General features: G+C 37.4%; 4 protein-coding genes and 1 non-coding gene across 6 annotated transcripts; 4 read left to right on the top strand and 1 right to left on the bottom strand.

The window, feature by feature from the left end:
• The first annotated feature begins 2,644 nt into the window (after nucleotides 1-2,644).
• On the top strand, nucleotides 2,645-2,949 carry LOC147790461 (signal recognition particle RNA). The gene has a single exon (XR_015422795.1).
• A 2,090-nt stretch (nucleotides 2,950-5,039) lies between these two features.
• On the top strand, nucleotides 5,040-6,825 carry LOC111803698 (GRAS family transcription factor). Its single transcript, XM_023688223.2, has one exon. The coding sequence runs from the start codon at nucleotides 5,149-5,151 to the stop codon at nucleotides 6,478-6,480; it is 1,332 nt and encodes a 443-aa protein (XP_023543991.2). The 5' UTR covers nucleotides 5,040-5,148; the 3' UTR covers nucleotides 6,481-6,825.
• Nucleotides 6,826-7,378: 553 nt separating this feature from the next.
• LOC111803125 (peroxidase 73) lies at nucleotides 7,379-8,857 on the bottom strand. Its single transcript, XM_023687408.2, has 4 exons — nucleotides 8,583-8,857; nucleotides 8,275-8,475; nucleotides 8,022-8,187; nucleotides 7,379-7,907 (listed from the first exon to the last, which is right to left on the bottom strand). Exons 1-4 carry the CDS (start codon nucleotides 8,793-8,795, stop codon nucleotides 7,501-7,503), a joined length of 987 nt encoding a protein of 328 aa, XP_023543176.1. The 5' UTR covers nucleotides 8,796-8,857; the 3' UTR covers nucleotides 7,379-7,500.
• A 5,501-nt stretch (nucleotides 8,858-14,358) lies between these two features.
• Nucleotides 14,359-17,020, top strand: LOC111803264 (uncharacterized). Of its 2 annotated transcripts, none has more exons than XM_023687593.2 (4): nucleotides 14,359-14,516; nucleotides 14,782-14,867; nucleotides 15,406-15,551; nucleotides 16,247-17,020. In XM_023687593.2, the coding sequence occupies exons 3-4, from the start codon at nucleotides 15,471-15,473 to the stop codon at nucleotides 16,754-16,756; spliced, it is 591 nt and encodes a 196-aa protein (XP_023543361.1). In that variant the 5' UTR covers nucleotides 14,359-14,516; nucleotides 14,782-14,867; nucleotides 15,406-15,470; the 3' UTR covers nucleotides 16,757-17,020. The 2 variants fall into 2 exon arrangements, with proteins under 2 accessions (XP_023543361.1, XP_023543362.1); XM_023687594.2 differs by having other exon boundaries at nucleotides 14,400-14,569.
• Nucleotides 17,021-17,568: 548 nt separating this feature from the next.
• Nucleotides 17,569-21,096, top strand: LOC111803262 (ribonuclease III domain-containing protein RNC1, chloroplastic). Its single transcript, XM_023687591.2, has 5 exons — nucleotides 17,569-18,567; nucleotides 19,539-19,743; nucleotides 19,861-20,061; nucleotides 20,408-20,494; nucleotides 20,616-21,096. Exons 1-5 carry the CDS (start codon nucleotides 17,774-17,776, stop codon nucleotides 20,931-20,933), a joined length of 1,605 nt encoding a protein of 534 aa, XP_023543359.1. The 5' UTR covers nucleotides 17,569-17,773; the 3' UTR covers nucleotides 20,934-21,096.
• The last annotated feature ends 177 nt before the right edge of the window (nucleotides 21,097-21,273 follow it).

Here is a 21,273-nt window from a genome sequence, read left to right as displayed (position 1 = left end):
TGATGTACTTAATTCATATAATTCAGTTGGTGCAGCACCCCAACTGAACGACAAGTCGTACTACATCTGAGGATATTAGATTATTACTCCAAAGAAAACCCGTCGTTACTAGAAGTTCATGGGTTATAATGATATTTGACGTCATAGGAGCAGGCGCGTGGGGGAAATGGAAAAATAATAATAATAATATTAAAATGGTAAATGGAGAGGAAAAAATGGAGGGTTATCCACAGTGGTTGGTAGGAGAGAGGAGGAGCTCCAAAAGCTTTGGCAGGAAAGAAGGAATGATGAGGAGAGAGAAAGAAGCGGCTTTTGGAGAACGCAAAGAGACGTAAGGGAATGAATGGTGCGAGCGAGCGAGCGAGTGAAGGGCAAGCTAGTGGGGCGTGAGGTTAGCTAAAGTCAAGCTAGTGGGGAGTCGCCGCATTTTTATTTTTTGCACTGGGCCCCGCCAGACATTCTTTCCTTTCCTCATGCACTGTGGACCCCTCGCCACCTCACCATCCACTCCCCACCCTCCCCATAACTATTAAGATAAACAATCAAATCAATAAGCATTGGCGTTGGCATCAAATTCCTACTTTTATTTGACTATTAAAAACCAAAGGAAAGGATATGTTAAAGGATGCTTACAAATTTGCATTGAATCCAAATAATTAAATAAAAGGGACCAGAAGCATCCATATATGAGGAGAGAAAAAAAAAAAAAAAAGAAAAAAAAAAAGAGAAATGACGTGGAAAATTAAAAAAAAAAAAAAAAAGGATAAGAGAAGAGATGGGAAGAAAAAGAAATGGGTGGCCAGCAAAATTATTCGGAAGTGGGAAAGATGTGACGCGGATATCACCACCGGCTGTGGTGTTTAATTATTGTTATTTATTATTATTATTAATTGAAAAAGATATTTTGAGTTGCGAGCCTGTGCGGTGATTGGTCTGTGACGGTGGCTTTAGCCTCTCCCACTGAATTTGGACAATGACGACAAACAACTCCAAGCTTCCTGGTGCAGCGACGCAGCCATGTCCATGTCCATCTCCAACTCCAGCCCCACATTTTTATTTTTTTATTTATTTAAATTTGTTCAAAATAATCAGCCAATTTAATTGACGACCAGACCCCTTCTTCTTAGGTCGAAATTCTGACTCAGCATTTCCATTACTTTAATACTTAATTCCATTACGACACCTGGATGCCAAAACAGCAATCCTTTCTTAAAAGGAATGAGATGGCTGGAATAATAATTTATTTATTTCCTTCTAATTCTAACTTTATCCTTATCTTCAATTTCTCTCTTTTCTTTGTAATATTTATATTTTTTTAAACAAAATTGCTTCTTAAACATCATTCATTTCAAATTAATTAATGAAGTAATCAATCTTATGGTTACATAATTAAAGATTAGATTTGTCATTTATTTTCTTTTATTGAAGATGGAATGGAATTTGGATTACGTGGAATTCAATGGCATCATCTTCCATGCAAATTGCAGACCATATTTATATATTCAAAATCTTAGGTAAGAAGATAGAGAAGATTTAAAATAAGGTATAGAATCTTCTTTCTGTTTCACACATTTTTATCTTATTTTAATTATACTAATATTGAGCTATGCTTGTATTGGTATGTGTGACATATAATATAATAAATGATATATAATTATAAGATAAGGCATGAGTGTGAGATGATAATATTAGGTTTTACGGATAATTGGGAGGCAGTGAAATTGAAATTGGGCCACTCCTTACATACGCCCAAGTGGATGGCAATGAAGAAGAAGGACAGGGGACAGATATTCACAACGAACTTGGGTTTGGGATTCTTTTTTGGGTTCTTAATGGAATTGAGATGTGGAGAGGGGAAGAAGGGAAAAGGAGAAAAGAAAGAGGAGGCCCACAAGGTGTTTGATAAAATGAGTGAAAGAAGAGAAGGTTGAGTTCACTCTTGCTGGAGTTGAAGGGGCGGGCGGCAAATGGATGATTGTGGCCTTCACGCCAGGGGGTGTTTCTTTCTTTGCGGCTTCTGCAATAGACATCTGCCCTTTCATGCCATTTTAAAGCCAAATTCATTCATTCCCTCTTGTTATTTATTTATTCATACGCATATTATTCTATTTCTATTTCTATTTCTTTCTTTTTTTGTTTTGTTTTGTTTATTCCCTTGTGGTTAACATGTCAACAATTCGGTCTAATTCGGTCTAATTCGGTCCATCCTGTTTCCACGTTCCCACCTGCACCACCTCATCTCATATATATATATATATATATATATTCCTATTCTTTTTTTTTTTTTTTTTTTTTTCTATTGGATGTTCAGAAGAAAAAAGAAAAAGGAGCCAATAAAGATTACAAATAAGTACTGAAATGTTGATTTTTACATTAAAAAAAAAAAAACAAATCTTTTGGAAAAAGAAAACTATAGTAAAATCTAGAAGAATCAAATGACAGAGACCTTTATCGTGAGCAAAGTAAAAGCAATTAACTCGATCAGATTAAAATATTCCCACTAGTCCTTAATCTTTTGAATAATTCTGGATTTGACCCTTCATCTTTTAAAAATTCTCAATACGTACTTTGTTACGGAGTCCCACATTGCTAATTTTTACGCTTGATTTGCACTATTAATCCTTTCTTATACCACGTGACCATCGCTGAGCTTGGTTGCGTAAGCTTGTAACTCGAGTGAGGGCAAAATGGGAGATGGAACGTGAGCCCTAATTGGTTGGTTCGGGTCTATGTGGCTAGTAACTGGACCAGTCCATTTCAAGTAAAGAGTTGGGTGGGCCGTATGGGTTGGGTGAAGGCCCATCTTATATGGTCCCTAAAGCGTAGGGGAACGCGCCAGGCTGGCCTCAGCGATAACCTCCCGCTCTTTGTAGTGAAAGGGGTAACTGACCGGTGCCTCTTGGGTCCAACCGTGGGCCACCAATTGGGCCTAAATGGACCATCTTTTTTTGTTTTGAAGTGCGTGGAGGCCCAAATTTGTCTACGTGGGTCCCACACTAACAATTTTCTATATATACATTATATATATACATATAACTTCCTCCGTCCGTCCCATCTATATTACTAATTCCAAAGGAATTGGTTGACAGAAGCAGACAAAAAGTAACAATCTCTTGATTTTATTCTAATTGTGGCGATGATTCAAAGTCGACAAGAAGAAGACAAGAAAGCCAACAAGATAATGAAAAAATTATTATTATTATTATTATTATTATTATTTTTAAGGCTGCGCGAAATGGGGAATGCCTTGAAAGATGTCAACTTCTTTGTGTCACAAATTTTCATATTAATTAAGAGAAATTGACCCATGATGGTTAAACCTATTATTTTTGTATTCCAACTCACACATATGGACATCGGATTAGGTCTTCATCTTTTATTTTAAATTTACTTCACTTCCTTCTCAATTATCAACACACTTTTCTATCAATATTTCACCAAATAATTCAAATGGGTGCTCTCCAAATTATATATATATATGTCAAACATTCAAACCTACCATATAAAAACATAGTAAATATGGTAGAATCCTAATATTAAATGGAATGTTTAACCAAACGGTTTAATTTTGCAAACTTAATTCTTAGTAGTGGATAAATAATTTTTATCTTTTAATGGTTGTATTGATTATTTACAGAGGAACGAACAAAACAAAGAAGCGTCGGCATGTGTTTTGGCTTTTGTTAAAAGATAAGAGAGGAATAAAGAAAGATAATAACGTCTTGTTGGCTGTGCTTAAAAGATAACAGTTTATATATTAATAAATAAAAATTATTAGTTTAGAATAATAAAGCACATGGCGTGGGTGCTTACTTTGGTGCTTACGTGTTTGTTTTTGGCGTTGTCGTTTTGATAGAGGAGAGAACAAATGAAATGCATGTTTCAGAATTCCCTTTTTCTCAGAAATCCCCAGTTTTTCTTTCCTTAAAAAAATAAATAAAAAATAATAAAAATAATAAAAAATTGGAATTTTGCAGTGGGGGGTTTTGCTCGAACACGTATGTCCTGTAGTCATTTGGGGAATCCTCCTCAAAATTCTCCAAAACTGAAATTCAATTTCTTTTTATAAAAAAGCTTCACCAATCTCCGTAAGAATATAATCCTGTGTTTGCTCTCCGTCTTGCATGCTTTGCTTTGCTTTGCTTTGCAGTGTTCTTCCTCCATTGAAGAGTTTTATGGAGTATTTATTCACCTGCTAGATGCTGCCAATATTTATTCCTTTTAACTACATGTCACGTTCAAAAATTTCCTCTGAATATCCAAAAATGGTCCCTGGGATAAGATCTTCAAAACGTACCCACCCACCCACCAGCTTTATAGACACACACACAGAAAAAAGGAAGCAGATTGAAAGAGGTATAACATGAAAAAGCATGTACCGCCTTGAGAAGGGTGCAATCAGTTTCCACTACTCCCTTCCCTTCAAATGGAATTTACATACATAAACAACATAACATGAATGAATTGATGACATAGAAACAGAAAGTGGATAAAAATGATTTGGTGATGATGTGAATTGAGTTATTATTATGATGGCATGGCATGGCATGGCATGGCATGGCATGGCATGGCATGGCCCGTGAGTGAGTTGTGTAGGAAAGGAAGAAAGCAGAGCATGTTGTGCGCAATAAATGACAAAATCCCAAGTCGTGGTTAAGGACAAACTCCCTGGCCGGCTGGCTGGCTGGCTGGCTGGCTGCTACGCTCTCTGCTGCCTTTCATTTTCCCCAGTTTTCGAAAAGGAGATATGATATGATGATGAGCTACAAGATTAGAATTTCAGACCACACCCCCTTTTTGTCCTTCCTTCTCTTCTTTTTGACTTCCAAGTTTGAGTGTTGTGTTGGGTTATGCTAATTTTGTATTCCTTCCTCTTTGCTTTCGGTTAATTTCCCTTCCCCCGAGGTCCCCTCCTCCTCCTCCTCCTCCTCCTCCTCCTCCTCCTCCTCCTCCTCCTCCTCTTCCTCCCCCCCTCCTCCTCCTCCTCCTCTGGTCGTGTCTTTTTCCCTTCTCTCTGTCTCTGAATTCCCCCCTTTTTCCTTTCCTTTTTGGCTATATCTTCCTTTTCTTTCTTCTCTCCATGATGCAATCCAGGCACATACCCCACGCTTCCACCACACCATTCTTAACTCATTTCCGGACATCTCTATGAGTAATAAAACCCAAATTACGACCACGTCGGGGCACCAGCTTCGGAGGCGCCCATGGCCTGGATTGTTGTTCCCTTGTTCTTCCAAGGCTTTGGGGACTTGCTTCGGTGACGCCAATTGCATGGAACAGTTGTTGGTCCACTGCGCCAACGCCATCGAATCCAACGACGCCACTCTCGCCCAACAAATCCTTTGGGTTCTTAACAACATTGCCCCTCCCGATGGCGACTCCAACCAACGCCTCACTTCCGCCTTCTTACGCGCTCTTGTCACACGCGCTGCCAACACTGGCAACTGCAAGATTCTCGCCTCCATCACCACTTCTGCCTTCTCCTCCTCTCTCACCACACACACCTTCTCCCTCATGGACCTCGCCGCCTTTGTCGACTTAACCCCCTGGCACCGCTTTGGCTTCACCGCTGCCAATGCCGCCATTCTCGACGCCATCGACGGTTACTCCGCCGTCCACGTCGTTGATTTCAGCCTGATGCATTGCATGCAAATCCCCACTCTTATAGACGCCATTGCTACTCGTTTCGAGGTCCCCCCTCTACTCAAACTCACAACCGTCGCTGCTGCTGCCGTTAAAGACGCGCCGCCGATGCTGGAGCTGTCGTACGACGAATTAGGTGCGAAATTGGTGAACTTCGCTAGGTCTAGAAACGTGAGTATGGAATTCAGAGTGGTCCCCTCTTGCCATACAGACGGTTTTGCCAATTTAATCGAACAAATCCGAGTGCAACATTTAATTTACGGACCCGAAAATAACGGAGCGCTGGTTTTTAATTGCCACATGCTTCTCCATTACATCCCCGAAGAAACACTAAACCCAAACCCAAACCCCTCTCCCAGTTTCGACATGTCGTCTTCAGTCCGATCCATGTTTCTCAAAACCATCCGTAGCTTAGATCCAACGATTGTGATTCTAGTAGAGGAAGATGCGGATTTCACGTCCACCGAATTAGTTAGCCGATTGAGATCCGCATTCAATTACCTGTGGATTCCTTACGACTCCATGGATTCGTTTCTTCCGAGGAGCAGCAAGCAGAGGGAATGGTACGAGGCCGACATTTGTTGGAAGATCGAGAATGTAATCGCTCACGAAGGCATCCAGCGAGTTGAAAGATTGGAGCCCAAGGGGCGGTGGATTCAACGGATGCGCAACGCCAAATTCCGTGGGGCTCCGTTCGGGGACGAGGCGGTTTCGGAGGTGAAGACGATGCTGGACGAGCATGCGGCGGGATGGGGGTTGAAGAAGGAAGACGACCACCTGGTGCTGACATGGAAAGGGCACGACGTCGTATTCGCCACCGCTTGGGTACCTTGCTAACCAAATTAATTCGTTGAAACAGATAGACTAGACTACTCCGATCATCCATTTGTTGAGTGCTTTAAGATTAAGATTAGGATTAGGATTTAGGGTTTAGGGTTTGTAGATCCAGGAAAAAAGGGAGACCATGGTTGTGATGAAGCAGAGGAGGCAGAGGGTTTGGTGTCATATTGCAATAAAGATTTGACACTCTTTCCTCCGACATTTGGCAGTACAGATTATGGACTCACCCTTTTTTTTCTTCATTTTTTGCTGTTTGCTTTCCGGCATTTTGCACTGTGTAACAACTAAGAAAAACTTGGATTATTTATCACATGCGACCGTCTTCTATGAACTTCCGCATTACATCCATTTTTCATGCAAATCCAAATCATATATATATATATATATATATATATATATATATATATATAACAAACAAACTTTGTATGTTACAATTTTCATTCAGTTTTCTCTTTCGGGGTTTGGATCCATCTGGGCCACATTTTACAGAACCAGGCCCATTCTTTCTATACGCCGAAAAGTCAAGAACTGTGGCGCTGACCTTAATGTTGGACTCTATTCAATAATTCAAATATATCTTTTATTTGTTTGTATTCAAACATTACATTTTATATTTTATATTCATTCAAAACGTGGAATGTGTCAATATTCTATTGGATGTACAATTATATACTTTATTTTAAACTCTATAAACCATTAAATACAAATTCCAACAAACCAACCAAATTTTTTTAACAAAACTATCCATTCTTAGTACAGATAAATTGTATAATCTCATAATTTTTTAATACAAACTTTATTTTTCTTTTTCATGTGATGTTTATTTTATTTTGTTAAAAAAAAAAAAAAAAAAAAAAAAAAAAAAGATTGTGAGTTGAAATTATAATAAATAAGGTGGAGGAATTAAAATTTAATTTTTTTATTAAAACTGGTTCCCTTCAACGGAATGCCGACCCAATCGAATCGTCGAGTCGTGCTCTCTATACACACGCAAACTAGAATAGAAGTAGAGATGGATTAATTGAAGGCTCCGCAATCACGCCGGATGTTACCGTTTCTACCGGTCTTTACGCCGACCCGGCCCAACTTGGTCATGGCTGCAACAAAGGCTTTATTAAAGGCCTGGGAGTTGCTGGCCCAGGAATTCACGGTGGGCCTGGACCTGGAGTCGGTGAACAAAACCTGGTCCGAGGTGAATAGGCCCATTCCCTGCTGCAGATTTTTGAAGTATATGTTGTCAAATGCTCTGGGCGTGATTGGGTCCATGTTAATCGCCACTCTGGGGTCCACACTCTTCGGGCACATCTGTTGTAGCTGGTTTGCATATGTTCTGTTTAAGGAAGGGTCCACTGGCTTTCCAGGGGCAAAGCTGTAAATTCGGTTCGAGAACTTCCCGCAGTGTGAGAATCCGACGGTGTGAGCCGCTGCCACATCATACACCACCAACAAACAGTTTCAGTTGCATGTGAGAAATAATAATTACTTCAATAGCCACGTGTCGAACTTTTATTGGAGCGTGGGGAGTACGTGATTGATACCTGAGAGAGCGATCATGTCCTCTTGTGTCAGCCCATTCTTAGCAAACAGAGAATTGAGCTGATTGAGATTAAAGGTCGGTGCTGGCAGTCTCCCGTTCACGTCGGAGGCTCTTGAAACCAGGCCGTCTAACCTTCCCAGCTCCACCGCGTACGACGGTCCACCGGACTGGAATTAGGAGACAGACCGTGAGATTTTGAATTTATTGTTTCTCTAAACAGCATTAGTAATGTGCGAGTATGAGTTTATACTAACCAATGCGATGACGTCACGAGTGGCCAAAGCAAGAATATCGGCACAGGATACTCTGTTTCGACATTGAGGTATGGCATCCAGGGCGGCTTTAGCCTTAATGACGGTGTCAAATCCATCTCCAGCAAGCGAGAGGTTGTCGGGATGATCCTTCTCAGCCTTGTTGGATGGAGTGGAAGCAATAATCACAGAGGCATCACATCCCTAAAAATCCAACAAAAAAAAAAAAAAAAAAAAAAAAACATAAAAATCGAAACAAAATTACATGACTCTGTAACCTCCAGGGTTGAATTGAACAGAACAAGAATGACCTGAACAAAGCAATCATGGAAGAAGAGGCGGAGAGTGGCGGGAACAGTGACGAATGTCTGTTGAAATTTCTTGGTAACTTGGGAGCGGACAATGTTCTCGACATTGGGGCAGATGTTGGCGTAGAAGTTTTGTCGGAGTTGGGCGAGGGTTGGAGAAGGAAAGACGAACAAAGAAAGAAGAGATAGTGCAATGAGGAGGTTGAAGCGACCCATTTGAGGAAACTAATAAAAGTTGAAGGGGAAGAGGATGGGCGTCATTAATGAGGGAGCAGTAGGAATATATAGGAGGGGATGGGCTGTAGGGAGGGGCCGCCAATTAGCCAGTTGGATCAAAATTCGGACTAAATAAGAAGAAGATTAATATGGCCGCCTATGGACATGGAGTGTAGCGTTAGGGTGCAATCTTGGAAGCGTTTGGTAAGGGAAGTGTAAGAGAAAAATTAGAACACGTAATGAGACGAATATTCAAAGGGATGAAAGGGAAAGATAGAGATTCGGTTTTGGGGTAAAGTGAGCGTTGAGTTACAAAGGGCATAACAAAACCTTAGCATCCAAGTTAAGCCTTGTTGTGTAGTGTTGGTGACTAGGTAGGTGCCCTCCTTCCAAAAGGTTGAATTGGAGGACCGTCACACCACCCTCCTTCCCAACCCGACCCAAATAACAGATAAATTACGAATGTAGCTCGTATTCTTTTTAATCCTTGTTCTAAAAACATTTATCAGCTCAATTTGATGCAATGTGTTCGAGAAAATATATATCGGTTTGTCGTCACCTCAACTAATATAGTTGGAATTATTTATAATTTATATCGATAGTTTTGTATTCATGATATATCTTCAAACTCTCTATAATTGATATGCATGAACATTGAGACTTTTGATATTCAATAATTTATGGTGAAATGTGTTTGTTCATGCATTAAAAAATATATGTCATGCATTAAAAAAATATGCCATGCATGTTAGAATCAAAAGTGGTTAGCGTATTAAATTTTAATTTCTATATCTTAGACAAATGAAAGTAAATATCAGTCGTGAAAATAATTATTCGTTTGAATATGAAAAAATACAAGAACATATCATATTTCATCCATTTTTTATTTGTATTCGAATTATTTTTGTTACATTTATTATTATTATTATTTTAAATATTAATGGTTGCAAAAAAAAAATTATAGAACCAACAAATATAGGAACCCATATGGTCCCTTGATTGAATAATTTTTTGGGGTGATTAATGTGACATCTTAACCATTTTTTGAACCATTATCTTCCCTTCATCCTAAGATATATCCGTTTCCCTAATTATTTAATTTTTAAACAAGAAGACAAACATTACAGTGGCGCTTCTTTTGTCTCCTCCCCGACTAAATTAATTAAATATTCAAATGCTTAAATTATTTTCAATTCCAACCCATATGCGATTGATGCTCTATTATTTGACGAGCGCCATTTTTTAAAAATATTTTATCACCCAAATAGTACATTATTATTACTATTATTATTATTTAATTTTGAAATTCAATAATTTTTAGATCAAACTAATTACAGACTGTTAAATATAAATTTGTCCTATAAAAGACAATTTATACGATAAATATTCCCACGTCTCATTTCTAGTCACTTCCTAATTTGCACGTCAACATTTAATGATCATTTAAATCAATTCAACTGACTTTTATGCACATTAAATTGACTTTTTTATACATTTTTATTTAATGAAATTTAATATTTTGTGTACTAAAAAACCCCAAATATTTTTGTTACATCCAGCTACAAATTCCAATTTTTGTTTTTTGTTTTTTTTTTTTTAATGAAAATTAGGCCAACAATTGGACTTTGTAATTAAAATTAAAAGAAAAACAAAAATAAAATAACAACGAATTAAATGTTAGCCCTTCAGTGAAGTTGGTAAGAATGTAGGCCATGCATACGCTCCAATCCAATCACCTTCGTCAACAAAAGACTTCTATAATCAATTGCGCCGCCGTGGCTGGCGGCTTGACTAAGGCCAACCGCCTAGCTATGGCCAAGCTTGCAACTAGTAGTTCAGGATTCTCTTACAGGTTGACTCATCCTTTAGCAGCCATTGTATTAAATAGAACCTCATTAAATTGGTTGTTTAAGAATTAAAAAAAAAAAAAAAAAAAGGAATTTAATTGACTGATTAATGTATAATTGTTATCAATATTCCAGACATTGTCCTCTATAGGTTTTCCTATCCGGACTTCCCCTCAAGGCGGTAAAATGGATCTGTTAGGGAAAATGTTTCCTCTCCTCCCCAACCAGTGTGGGACATCACAAATATATTTAAACTAACAAAAATATATATTTCAAAGAGCTTCCTTCAATTATTCACGAATATTACAATGTATATATTTTTAATGTGATCTCGATTGTAAATTGTAAAGACAAAAATCTATAATTAATATGAAATGTAGGGTGGTTAGTTAACAAGGGCTCTATTTATAAACATAAAAGTCAACTCTTGAAAGATAAATAATATGCAATATATATATATTTAAATAGACTTCTTTTAATATTGGGCCTTGGGCTATCGATTTGATTCCCATTAGCGCACAATAAAGCCCAAGTGTTTAATTTTGGGCCTTAATGGGCTTCATAATGAAAATGGAGTTGGAAACTAAAAGGCAAGGCAACGTGTCACCTGATTGTGTAGTGATTTGGAATGGTCTTGTCCTTTACAAATATCCATCCAATGAATAGAAGAGAGAAAAAGATGAAGTTAGGAGGTCCACAAGTACAATAGTTGTGTGAATCCAGTCAGCAAACAAATTCTCCAACAGCTGGTGGGCGCAATGGATAACAACCCCCACCATACCAACCCAACCTAACTCCAGAGTTAAGGTAAAGGGCAAGGCAACAGCCGGGACACGCCTAAACCCTAACTCTCCATTAATATCTCCGTTGGGTGGGTTCGGGTTCGGCCGCTATGGGGCCCTTGTTTAAGACATCTGTGCGTGGCTGCAGTTCAAAAACGCTGAACCATCGCCCCCTTCCTTTCCTTTTGCTATAAATTTCTTATGATGCCTATGCCTTTGGTTACTCACTCTGCTCACTGACATGACAACTCTTGTCTCTTAATTCTACCCTCTTCCTGCTCCTAAATGTCTATCTACTTTTCCCCGACCAAAAAAAAAAAAAAAAAAAAAATACATTTGCTATTACCATTATTTCCAATAATTTGTTTACAAAAAAAACATAAGAAATTTTAAGTCCAGGTAAGAATGTGGAAGAAGTAAAATAGATAATCTTCTTTTATTTAATTTTACAAAAATTATATAAACATGCATAACATAGGTAGGGTCTGTACTGGAAGTTGATATTCATAATGCAACTCAATGGTAAAAGTTGATACTTAATAAATAAACGAACATACATACAAATGCGTAGGGTCAATACTCGATCCAACCACTACTCCTCTTATCTAAAAGTTAGCTATCGATAGACTCGTGACAAGCATTGTATAATTTAAATCTCAACCAACATGTATACATAACTAAAAACAGATGGACTTTTAAGTGTAGATAAGAAATTTTAATGAGTGGTTAATTAAGGCAAGTAATTGAGGTTAGTTGCTAAATTTTCTTCCACTGCATAATTAAATTAAATAATTTAGTGGAAACTTAAGATAATTATTAAAATTGGAGTTTAATAAAGCACATGGCCTAAGATATAAAATGAATGTATTAAAAAATGAAGGTAAAGGTTAAATAAATGATATAATCCAATACATGGGACGGGAAGGCGTGGGTGTTGACCCGAGACTCCACAATCCACCGACAAGGTAGCAAAGCAAGAAGATTCCCCTTTCTTTCCGCCCTTAATTTTATTATTTAAATTATTTTCTTATTTATTTACCCATAAATATTTTAGAGTTTAAGAGGTTGAACTAAATTGTAGAAATTAAACGACTTTCTTTTTACAAAAAGTTTCCAATAGTATATTTTTAGCCCACCGGGAAAAGTGGGGAGGAAGGGGAGGGGGGTCCGGGTGGATCCACCGCCTCAACGGGCTGCTCCACCATACGCCGGCAAGGCGTGATTCCCTGTCCACTTCTTCTTCTCTGGGTGTCATGTTTGACACAGTGCAAAGCGTTGGTTTGGTACCACAGATGAGCGAATCTCAATTTATAATGTGCAGCGGGCGGGACCAAAATAGAATCTCCGGATGCTCTCCACTGTTAACCCACTAAATCCATTAACATACTACTATATCTGTATAATTTAATTATTAATATTAATAGTTAAATAAAGTGGAAATAGGATTGAAACGTGCGAGGGGTGGAGCCCATGAACGAGTAAAATTAAATAGGAGGGGTAAGGGAGGGGTTTAGCAAATGGCACCCACGTGGGAAAGACAAATGGACGGCCACAGATAATGATCTGGTTCGACTTCCTTTGCCGGTTTGGATTCAACAATACAACTCATTTCCAACTTTCCTGCTTTCAAATTTTGGTAGTACACTTATTCATCATCCAATTCACCTGCTTTTTCACATTATTTCTATTACATTATTGTATTCATTCATTTCCTCTTCTTTATAGCAACTTCCTTGTTGCAATTTAAAGTAAAGCTTATAATTATAAATGTGGTCTTCACCAATTTACTCACCTTTCCACAAAAACACAAACTCTCCCTCCATTTCTTTACTTCAATAATGCTTCGCTCCTCCTTCCACCTAAACATGCTTATTAATGATTCCTGCAAACTTTTGACTGACCCATAAAAAAAAAAAGTGACTGATAAGTACAAATCGATGTTCAGTTCATAAATATTATAATTATGATTAGAATAAAATATTTTAAAAATTAATACAAAGTTAATAAATGTAACTATGGAAATAAAAATGTTTTAAACCTTAAACCATGTTTATCCTCAATAATTGCGTGACTTTGGAGTTATTAGATTACGAAATAAGGCAATAAGTTTAAAGTAAAAGAGAACAAGAAAATGCAGTTCTGTCTCATTATTTTGTTTTGGACCATTATTGATAGAAAACTTATATTGTACGGCCATTATCAAGTTGTCTGTGGGCCATAGCAAAGCAATCTTTATCTTAATGGTAATAATTATCTAACATTTATTTTCCCAAATATATATTATAATAGTAATCCATAGATATAATCAAGATTCTTATACATATAATTGAGACAACTATTATTTTTATTTATTTAATTAATTAATTAATTTATTTATTTATTTTGCTCTATTAGTTTCAGACAACTGTTTCCGTGACACATAGTTCTCATTTGCATGTGAATCGCCTTTGTCTATATAATTTCCATCATCATTTTCTTTCTTGTTTCTGTAACTTTATAAAATAATTTAATACGGCGATGCTATTAAGAATTCCTTTTTATATATTCTTTTTTGTTTTAAATTTTTGCATCAATAATTAAATACCACGTCTTCATCTCACAACTTTGAATTAAATTTTATTTTATTCTCTCCCATCGAATTTCCATATATAATTTAGCTATTTAATTGAAATTTAAGTTTTTTTTTTTGTTGCGCTTTTTAATGTATATCGTGTATATTAAAATTTGATTTAAAATTAGAATACTTTTCAAAATAATATCAGAGCATTTTTTAAATAAATAAAAAAAAGAAATGTAATATTCTTAGAGAAAAATCCAATAAAGTCGTTATCAAAATTAGGCTAAAAGTATAAAAAGGCAAATAAAATACGTAGAAAGAAAGAAAAAGAAAAGGAAAAAAACAAGGTCAAGGAAGAGAGAGAGAGAGAGAGAGAGAGAGAGAGAGAGAGAGAGAGAGAGGTGGATGTGAATTATATATACCAAGTACTTGGAATCTCGTGCACTGCTGGTGTTGCCTATTTCTGAAGCATATCTTTCACGAAACTTGAAGGAGATTGGCTGGAATCTGACCCCAAACATCGCAGAACTTGGGGGTACGCTTCTGTTCCTCTTCATCTTCTTGTTCCCTCTTCCTTAGTGCGCGAATGTGAGAGAATCTTTTTCTTTAACTTCAATTTGTTTATATTCACTCATGATTTTCGGGGAATGCTGGAGTTTTCTATGTTCCATCGTTTTCTCTGCAAACGGATTACGATTTTGCGAACTCTTTGTTGGAGGAGATGGAGTTTCTTCTTCTTCGTCTTCATCTTCCTCCATTTCTTCCCTCTGCATCGTCTTAGCTTTTGACTTCTTTTGCAGTATTCTGATAAAAAGAAACATTCATGCAAACTCTGCAATTTCATTTGTTGATCGGTGCTCGTTAGGATAACGTCGGATCGTTTCAGGTAATTCCTAATGTTTTTCGTGTTTTAGTTACATTTAAGAAGTTCCCGTTTGGTTTCTTATTACTCTCCTGATTGATCTGAGTGTTTAATTCGAGGTTTGATCCATCTTCGACGTTGTAATTTGTAAATAGAGATGATTTTGGTCTGATTTTCAAACGAATTTTTATAATGTGAAACGATTCTGTTTTTTTCTTTTTTTTTGGGGGGGGGGGGGGGGGGGGGGGGGGGGAGGGGAGCGCATTAAGTGCTCGACGTAATGACTGAATGCGAAAGGGATATTTAGGATAGCAAACAAAAGACCGATGTAAAGGCTTTATCACAAGTTTTTATTCATTCGTACTAGGCTGTTCTGTCCTCATTATTGCTACTGAATACCCAATTTATAATGCGTTGGTCAGTAGTATTTAAAAGAAAATATAAAATCTATCAAACTGTAGTCGATTGAATTAATGATTTTCTCAGACTAGAAGTTATTCCAGAAGCAGATTCTGAGTTTCTGAGCCACTTCTTATTTTGTTAATGGACTTTCTTTTCCCAGACTGTTCTGGAGACTCAAGATTCAATACGGCCTCAGGTAAACAGGAAAAGGGGGCTGAAATCCCAATGGAAAAGCTGCCTAAGGCACATGAAAAGGAGTACATGAGAATGGCCATGTTAAAGCATGAAGAAACATTCAAACAACAGGTTTTTCTCCAATTTTGATCTTCAGTTTGCATTTTTTTTTCTTTTCTTTTTTGTTTATAACCCAAAACAACCATGCAATTATAACACTGTTAAAGATGCATCTCTGCTTTCTGACCACTGATTTTTCCAATCTGGTCATCTTAACAAAAACATATTCAACTTGATCCATAATTTTGATAGTACTTCCGCTTTTTCTTTTCATGTTAGTTAATAAATATGGGTGTTTTGAATTTCTTGTGGTTCGATCTGAGAAAAGTGCGGTGCAACTTTTTAAAGTGGGGGAAAAGAAAAATCTAGAATTTGTGGTGGCAGGGCAATGGATGGATTGGATTGAATTCATAGTTATTGTCCATTTAGGGTTTTTGTCGTATATCTTATAATCTTCTATGGGCTACATCGTTGAAAAAGAAAAAAACATTCATTAGCCCATAGAAAACCCATATATCTCATAATCGATATTTAACATCATTGAATGGGTTCGTCCATTGGAAGTTAAATGTTGTTATTAGATACAAAATTTAATTTCATGTATATCAAATTTGTTAATTGAAAAAAACGTTGAATATACTAAAAGAACTATTAAACCTTTATGGACATGTTTATTATTTTTAAAGTAGAGAGAGATGTATTATACTTTCATGAAAAAAGTGAAAGAGGTTTAATGTTCTAAGGTTGGGAGGAACTATATAATGCAGGTACATGAACTTCATCGGCTTTATCGAACCCAAAAGACATTAATGAAAACCGTCGAGAAAAGCAGGGATAGTGGATGGAATCCAAAGAGTTGGGACAAAAGGAATGAGATATGCTTCAGACAAATCTATGAACAGGACGCAAAAAACTATTGTAGATCAACAACTCAGACGACCAAACTAGACTTGGAACAGCCGGCGGAAGATGAAGCAGAGGCCAATAACGGAGCTCTGCAGATCATAAACGAGAATGAACTGGAACTAACTCTAGGCCCTTCGAGTTACAATACTTCAGACTCGGGGATAACCACCCACTCTTCTTCTTCGACAGGGTCCAGCCATGAGGGAAGACGTATGGATAGAAAGCAAGTTAGAGGGCAGGAAATGGCGGTTTTGGGGGTACCTGAAAATCCCTCGGGATTCCAAAACGGAAGTGATAGGGGAGAGAAGAAGATGGTAGAGGTAGATTACCCTCCTTGGCTTTTTCAAGCTGTGAGCCTTAACATGACTTAGTTTTCGAGGTATAAAGAAAACCCATTCATTTCAATCAATCAATCAAATTATATGAGAAGAACAATATCTTTGGTTGCTTCTCATTCACTAATTAACAGGGTCATTGATGTTTAGTGCTATTCAGCTTCCTTCTTCATCTTGCTTGTATATCCAGATGTTGATGTGTATTGCTTTGTAAATTTTAACTTTCAGGAAAGAATCACTTTTGAATTTCAAGCTATTATTAATGTGACTTGAGAGAGGCCCAAGGGGGAATTATATGTATTTCTTTTAATATATATAATCTTTTTTAAAAATCTTTTATGTATTTATTACATAATCAAGGTAATCTTAAAAATACTGATAGGGTACATTATTTAGAAATATTATTATTAAAAAAGTCACACAAAATTGAAAATTTAAAAACTTTTAGATACACTTTCAAAAGTCCCACAAAAAAAAAAGAGTTTGAGTTTGATGTGCAATTTTCTTTTCTTTAAGAATTCGTTTTTTAAAATTAGGAATAGAAACTTTAAAAGTGTAATAAATTTATGCTTATTAAAATTTAAAAGTTAATGGCTATCAAATAATTATATTTTGTGCATGGTAAAATATTTATATATAATTACTGTGTTGATGTAAAAAAATATTGAATATAACATAAGGTACATAATTGAAAGGACACATTTTAAAGTTACCAGACCAATTAATTACGAAATTGACCTTAGAAAGAGTATAGGTATTTTTGGAAAGGAAAAAAAAAAAAAAAAAAAAAAAAGACAAGATAATTGGGATTTTTTACAATTTTAACCCAATTATAATTGGTGTCACGCTGCGCCTCCGCACCTTATCCATTCCCCTTCTGCTCCCAACCCCTCCCAAAACCCTGCAACGAAGGGCAAAATATTGAACTTCATACGGAGGATTTGCCCATTCTTAAACCCGCAATGTCCAGTTTCTGGTAGCCGGAATACTTGACGCTCGGCCTCCGACCTTCCGAATAAACCCTCCCAACATTATCTTCATTATTCACAACCGATGGAACTTTCTTCTTGTTTTGTTAAACTTTCGTCCCCTACTCCTAATTTCTCTTTCTCGTCTTCTTTAACCCCATTTGTTGTAAAAATTCACCCCAATAATCCCAGTTTATCGAACCCCTCTTCTGGGAGTTTGCGTATTTTTGCAGTTGCAGTTGACCCACAACAAGAGCTGCCCAAAAACAACCCTCAGAGACTGCTCAAAGAGCTCGAGGAGCGAAAACGAGCCACTTCTCCGAAGAAAAAGGTTCCCCCAAGAAGGTTTATTCTTAGGCCGCCGTTAGATGACAAGAAGTTAGCGGAAAGGTTTCTCAATAGCCCTCAATTAACTCTTAAATCATTCCCATTACTGAGTTCTTGTTTACCATCTTCGCGGCTTAACAATGCTGATAAAACTTGGATGGACGAGTACTTGCTGGAAGCCAAGCAAGCCCTTGGATACCCCCTTGAGCCCTCCGATAGTTATGGAGACGATAATCCTGCAAAGCAATTTGATACTTTGTTGTACTTGGCGTTTCAGCATCCCTCATGCGAGAGAACAAAGGCCCGACACATAAGGTCGGGGCATTCGAGGCTATTGTTTTTGGGCCAATATGTAATCGAATTGGCGTTAGCAGAGTATTTTCTGCAGAGATATCCTAGGGAATCGCCAGGTCCAATGAGGGAGAGGGTTTTTGCGTTAATTGGGAAGAGGAACCTTCCACAGTGGATCAAAGCTGCCAGTTTACAGAATTTGATATTCCCATATGACGACATGGATAAGATGGTTAGGAAGGACCGCGAACCACCTGTGAAGTAAGTTTGGTATTGTCTTTTCATTGTCTCTAATTCTTCTTTTTCCCATTATAAAATGATGCTGAGAATAAGATAATTGGAAAGTTGTCATTGGTATATTAAGCTTAAGACCCATGTTAAGTTTTAGAAGAATCACAAAAATGTGGCATCATCATCAGAGTGAAAAGTACCAAATGCTTTAGGAGAGCTGATTGTGCCATATGATTGTAATACCTTGTATGGTTGACTAGGAACTGGGATTTATGGGTCAGAAGAGCAATCAATAAGGCATTTGATGAGGGTAGGTGTTGAAGGTATGGTTGCTGCTCCTGGAAATCTAGATTTAGGCTAGCTTAGTCTGTGATGGTCGTGGACACTTTTTTGGATAAGAAATAGTTTCTTTCATAATATGAAATTTCAAAAGGGGTGAAGAATGTAGCTCCAGAATTTCATAGCATATTCACACTCAACCAGAAGATGGTCGTGGACACTGAGCTTCATTATATAGATGGTCACCCATTTGTGGTGATGATGATGCTACAAAAGACCAGCTAGAGACAATGTTAAGGAAGTTGTTCCCCAGAAAATGTAACATAAAGCTTTAATTTGAAGTTATATGGGATTTTTTATTGGTGGTTTGGTGCCTTCGGGTCAATTCTTTATCAATAACTTATGTGAAACTAGCCCGACATGTTCTTTCCTTGAATGTAATACCGGCAGGTTACGGACTCCTTCCATGAATGTGGCTTCCAGGCCAATATGATTATCTTTTACCTACTTGGCTTTCCATGTGCCTCGTAATCGTGGATGTGCTTTTACTTCAAATCATGGTGTTACTTTCCCTTGCATTTCTGAGCGAACTGTCTTGCACTTAATTGGTAGATTATTAACTTACTTGGGAACTTAAACTCTGGTCGTTTCTCTTTCTGAAATAGTTTGATTCAATCTATTATATCAAACAATGTGAGTCTAAATTAATTTTCTTCAAGCAGATCTGTATTTTGGGCGTTGTTTGGGGCAATATATTTGTGTTTTGGAATGCCAGAAGTGTACCGGGTCCTTTTTGAGGTGTTTGGAATGGACCCAGATGCAGAGGAATGCGAACCAAGGTTACGCAGGCAACTCGAAGATGTAGATTATGTCTCTGTTGAATTTGAGGACAAAAAGATCAGCTGGCAAGATATGGTTGCCTATAAGGCAAGTTTCATGCTTATTCTTAACAGCACAATAAACTATTATGCCGTTGTTTTCATCTTTCTTTAAGGATGAAATCATCTTACTCTTGTGATCGTATTTTCCTTTCTTCATTTTCAGCCTCCAGAAGATGCTCTGTTTGCGCATCCTAGGCTCTTCAGAGCTTGTGTCCCGCCTGGCATGCATCGATTTCGGGGTAATATATGGGATTATGATAGCCGGCCTCAGGTCATGCAAGCACTAGGATACCCTGTACCTGTTACTGATAAAATTCCCGAGATCACAGAAGCGAGAAATATTGAACTCGGACTTGGACTGCAGGTACTCCCCCACCCACCACCGTGCACATACACATACACACACACGAACTCACACACACAACAAATGACTTTTCTTTCTCCTCGTTCATAACCAAATCATGATCATACTACTACTATATTGTCAATGTCGGTTTTGGCCGTGTTTATGAAGGCGATGTCTGGTTATGATTTTTGTTGCATCTTATGTGTGAAGGAGGATAATTAAAGAATGTCTTTAGTCTAGAATCTCTGCCCGATGTTTGATATAGATCGATATGATGGTTTTAAGGACCTTTCAAGGCTATATGTGAATTCTGTTGAACAGCATGATCAAGTTTAATCTCAGGCAATTTCTTAATCAAATGCAGCTTTGCTTTTTGCACCCATCAAAACACAAGTTTGAGCACCCTCGTTTCTGCTACGAGCGATTAGAATACCTCGGCCAGAAGATCCAGGTAAGACCTGTCTTACTTGTATTAGGGGTGAAACTCCTTTCTCTCTATCTATCTACTCTTTTAGCGCATTGTGTTTAGATTAAGAAACTTAAGGTGGTCGGCCTGATTGTGTTTGTTCAAGGACATTGTGATGGCGGAGAGACTGTTGATGAAGCATTTAGATGCTCCTGGAAAGTGGTTGCAGGAGAAGCACCGGCGGTTGCTCATGAACAAGTTCTGCGGGCGGTATTTGAGGGAGAAATATCTTCATAAACTTATCGTCTACTCCGAACAAGTTCAAGATGCATACGAGAACAACCGGAGGCTTCGAAACCCAGCCACCACGGCTGTTCAGCAAGCCCTTCATGGACTTTCTTATACAGTTTATGGAAAGCCTGATGTGAGGCGTCTCATGTTTGAGGTCTTTGATTTTGAGCAAATCCAACCTAAAGCTGTCTGAGGATCTATGAGGTAGATGATGCAAGCCCTGGCTAGTCCCTTGGATTGCAACGTTATAGTATATTATATATAAAATCCTCGTATATCTCATTAATGTGCAAACTTTTAATTTATAAAGTCGTCACATGGAAATTTACATCGACATGTTGACATTTCTATCGACATTCACAAGTTCATATTGGGTGACTGAGCATTTATATGGCAAAAGAAATTCATGAACCATTAAAATTAAGTAACAAAATGTCACTAATATAAGTGATAAATATATATTTTTTTTTGTATTAAGTAACAAAAGCAAGAACCTCTGGTCTCTTCCACGTTGTAAATTCAAACGGAAACAA

The sequence above is a fragment of the Cucurbita pepo genome, chromosome 10 (assembly GCF_057944985.1).
Source record: "Cucurbita pepo subsp. pepo isolate OVF chromosome 10, ASM5794498v1, whole genome shotgun sequence".
Lineage (NCBI taxonomy): Eukaryota > Viridiplantae > Streptophyta > Magnoliopsida > Cucurbitales > Cucurbitaceae > Cucurbita > Cucurbita pepo.
This window is presented reverse-complemented; position numbering and strand designations above follow the sequence as displayed.

Excerpts from the sequence above, each read along its gene's own strand:
- LOC111803698 (XM_023688223.2), top strand. The coding sequence starts at position 5,149 with ATGAGTAATAAAACCCAAATTACGACCACGTCGGGGCACCAGCTTCGG.
- LOC111803264 (XM_023687593.2), top strand. The coding sequence starts at position 15,471 with ATGGAAAAGCTGCCTAAGGCACATGAAAAGGAGTACATGAGAATGGCC. Across the intron at positions 15,552-16,246 it reads AAGAAACATTCAAACAACAG|GTACATGAACTTCATCGGCT; the intron begins GTTTTTCTCCAA and ends TATATAATGCAG.
- LOC111803262 (XM_023687591.2), top strand. The coding sequence starts at position 17,774 with ATGGAACTTTCTTCTTGTTTTGTTAAACTTTCGTCCCCTACTCCTAAT. Across the intron at positions 18,568-19,538 it reads GACCGCGAACCACCTGTGAA|ATCTGTATTTTGGGCGTTGT; the intron begins GTAAGTTTGGTA and ends TTCTTCAAGCAG. Across the intron at positions 20,495-20,615 it reads ACCTCGGCCAGAAGATCCAG|GACATTGTGATGGCGGAGAG; the intron begins GTAAGACCTGTC and ends TGTTTGTTCAAG.
- LOC111803125 (XM_023687408.2), bottom strand. The coding sequence starts at position 8,795 with ATGGGTCGCTTCAACCTCCTCATTGCACTATCTCTTCTTTCTTTGTTC. Across the intron at positions 8,476-8,582 it reads TCCATGATTGCTTTGTTCAG|GGATGTGATGCCTCTGTGAT; the intron begins GTCATTCTTGTT and ends TTGGATTTTTAG. Across the intron at positions 8,188-8,274 it reads CTCGTGACGTCATCGCATTG|TCCGGTGGACCGTCGTACGC; the intron begins GTTAGTATAAAC and ends TCCTAATTCCAG.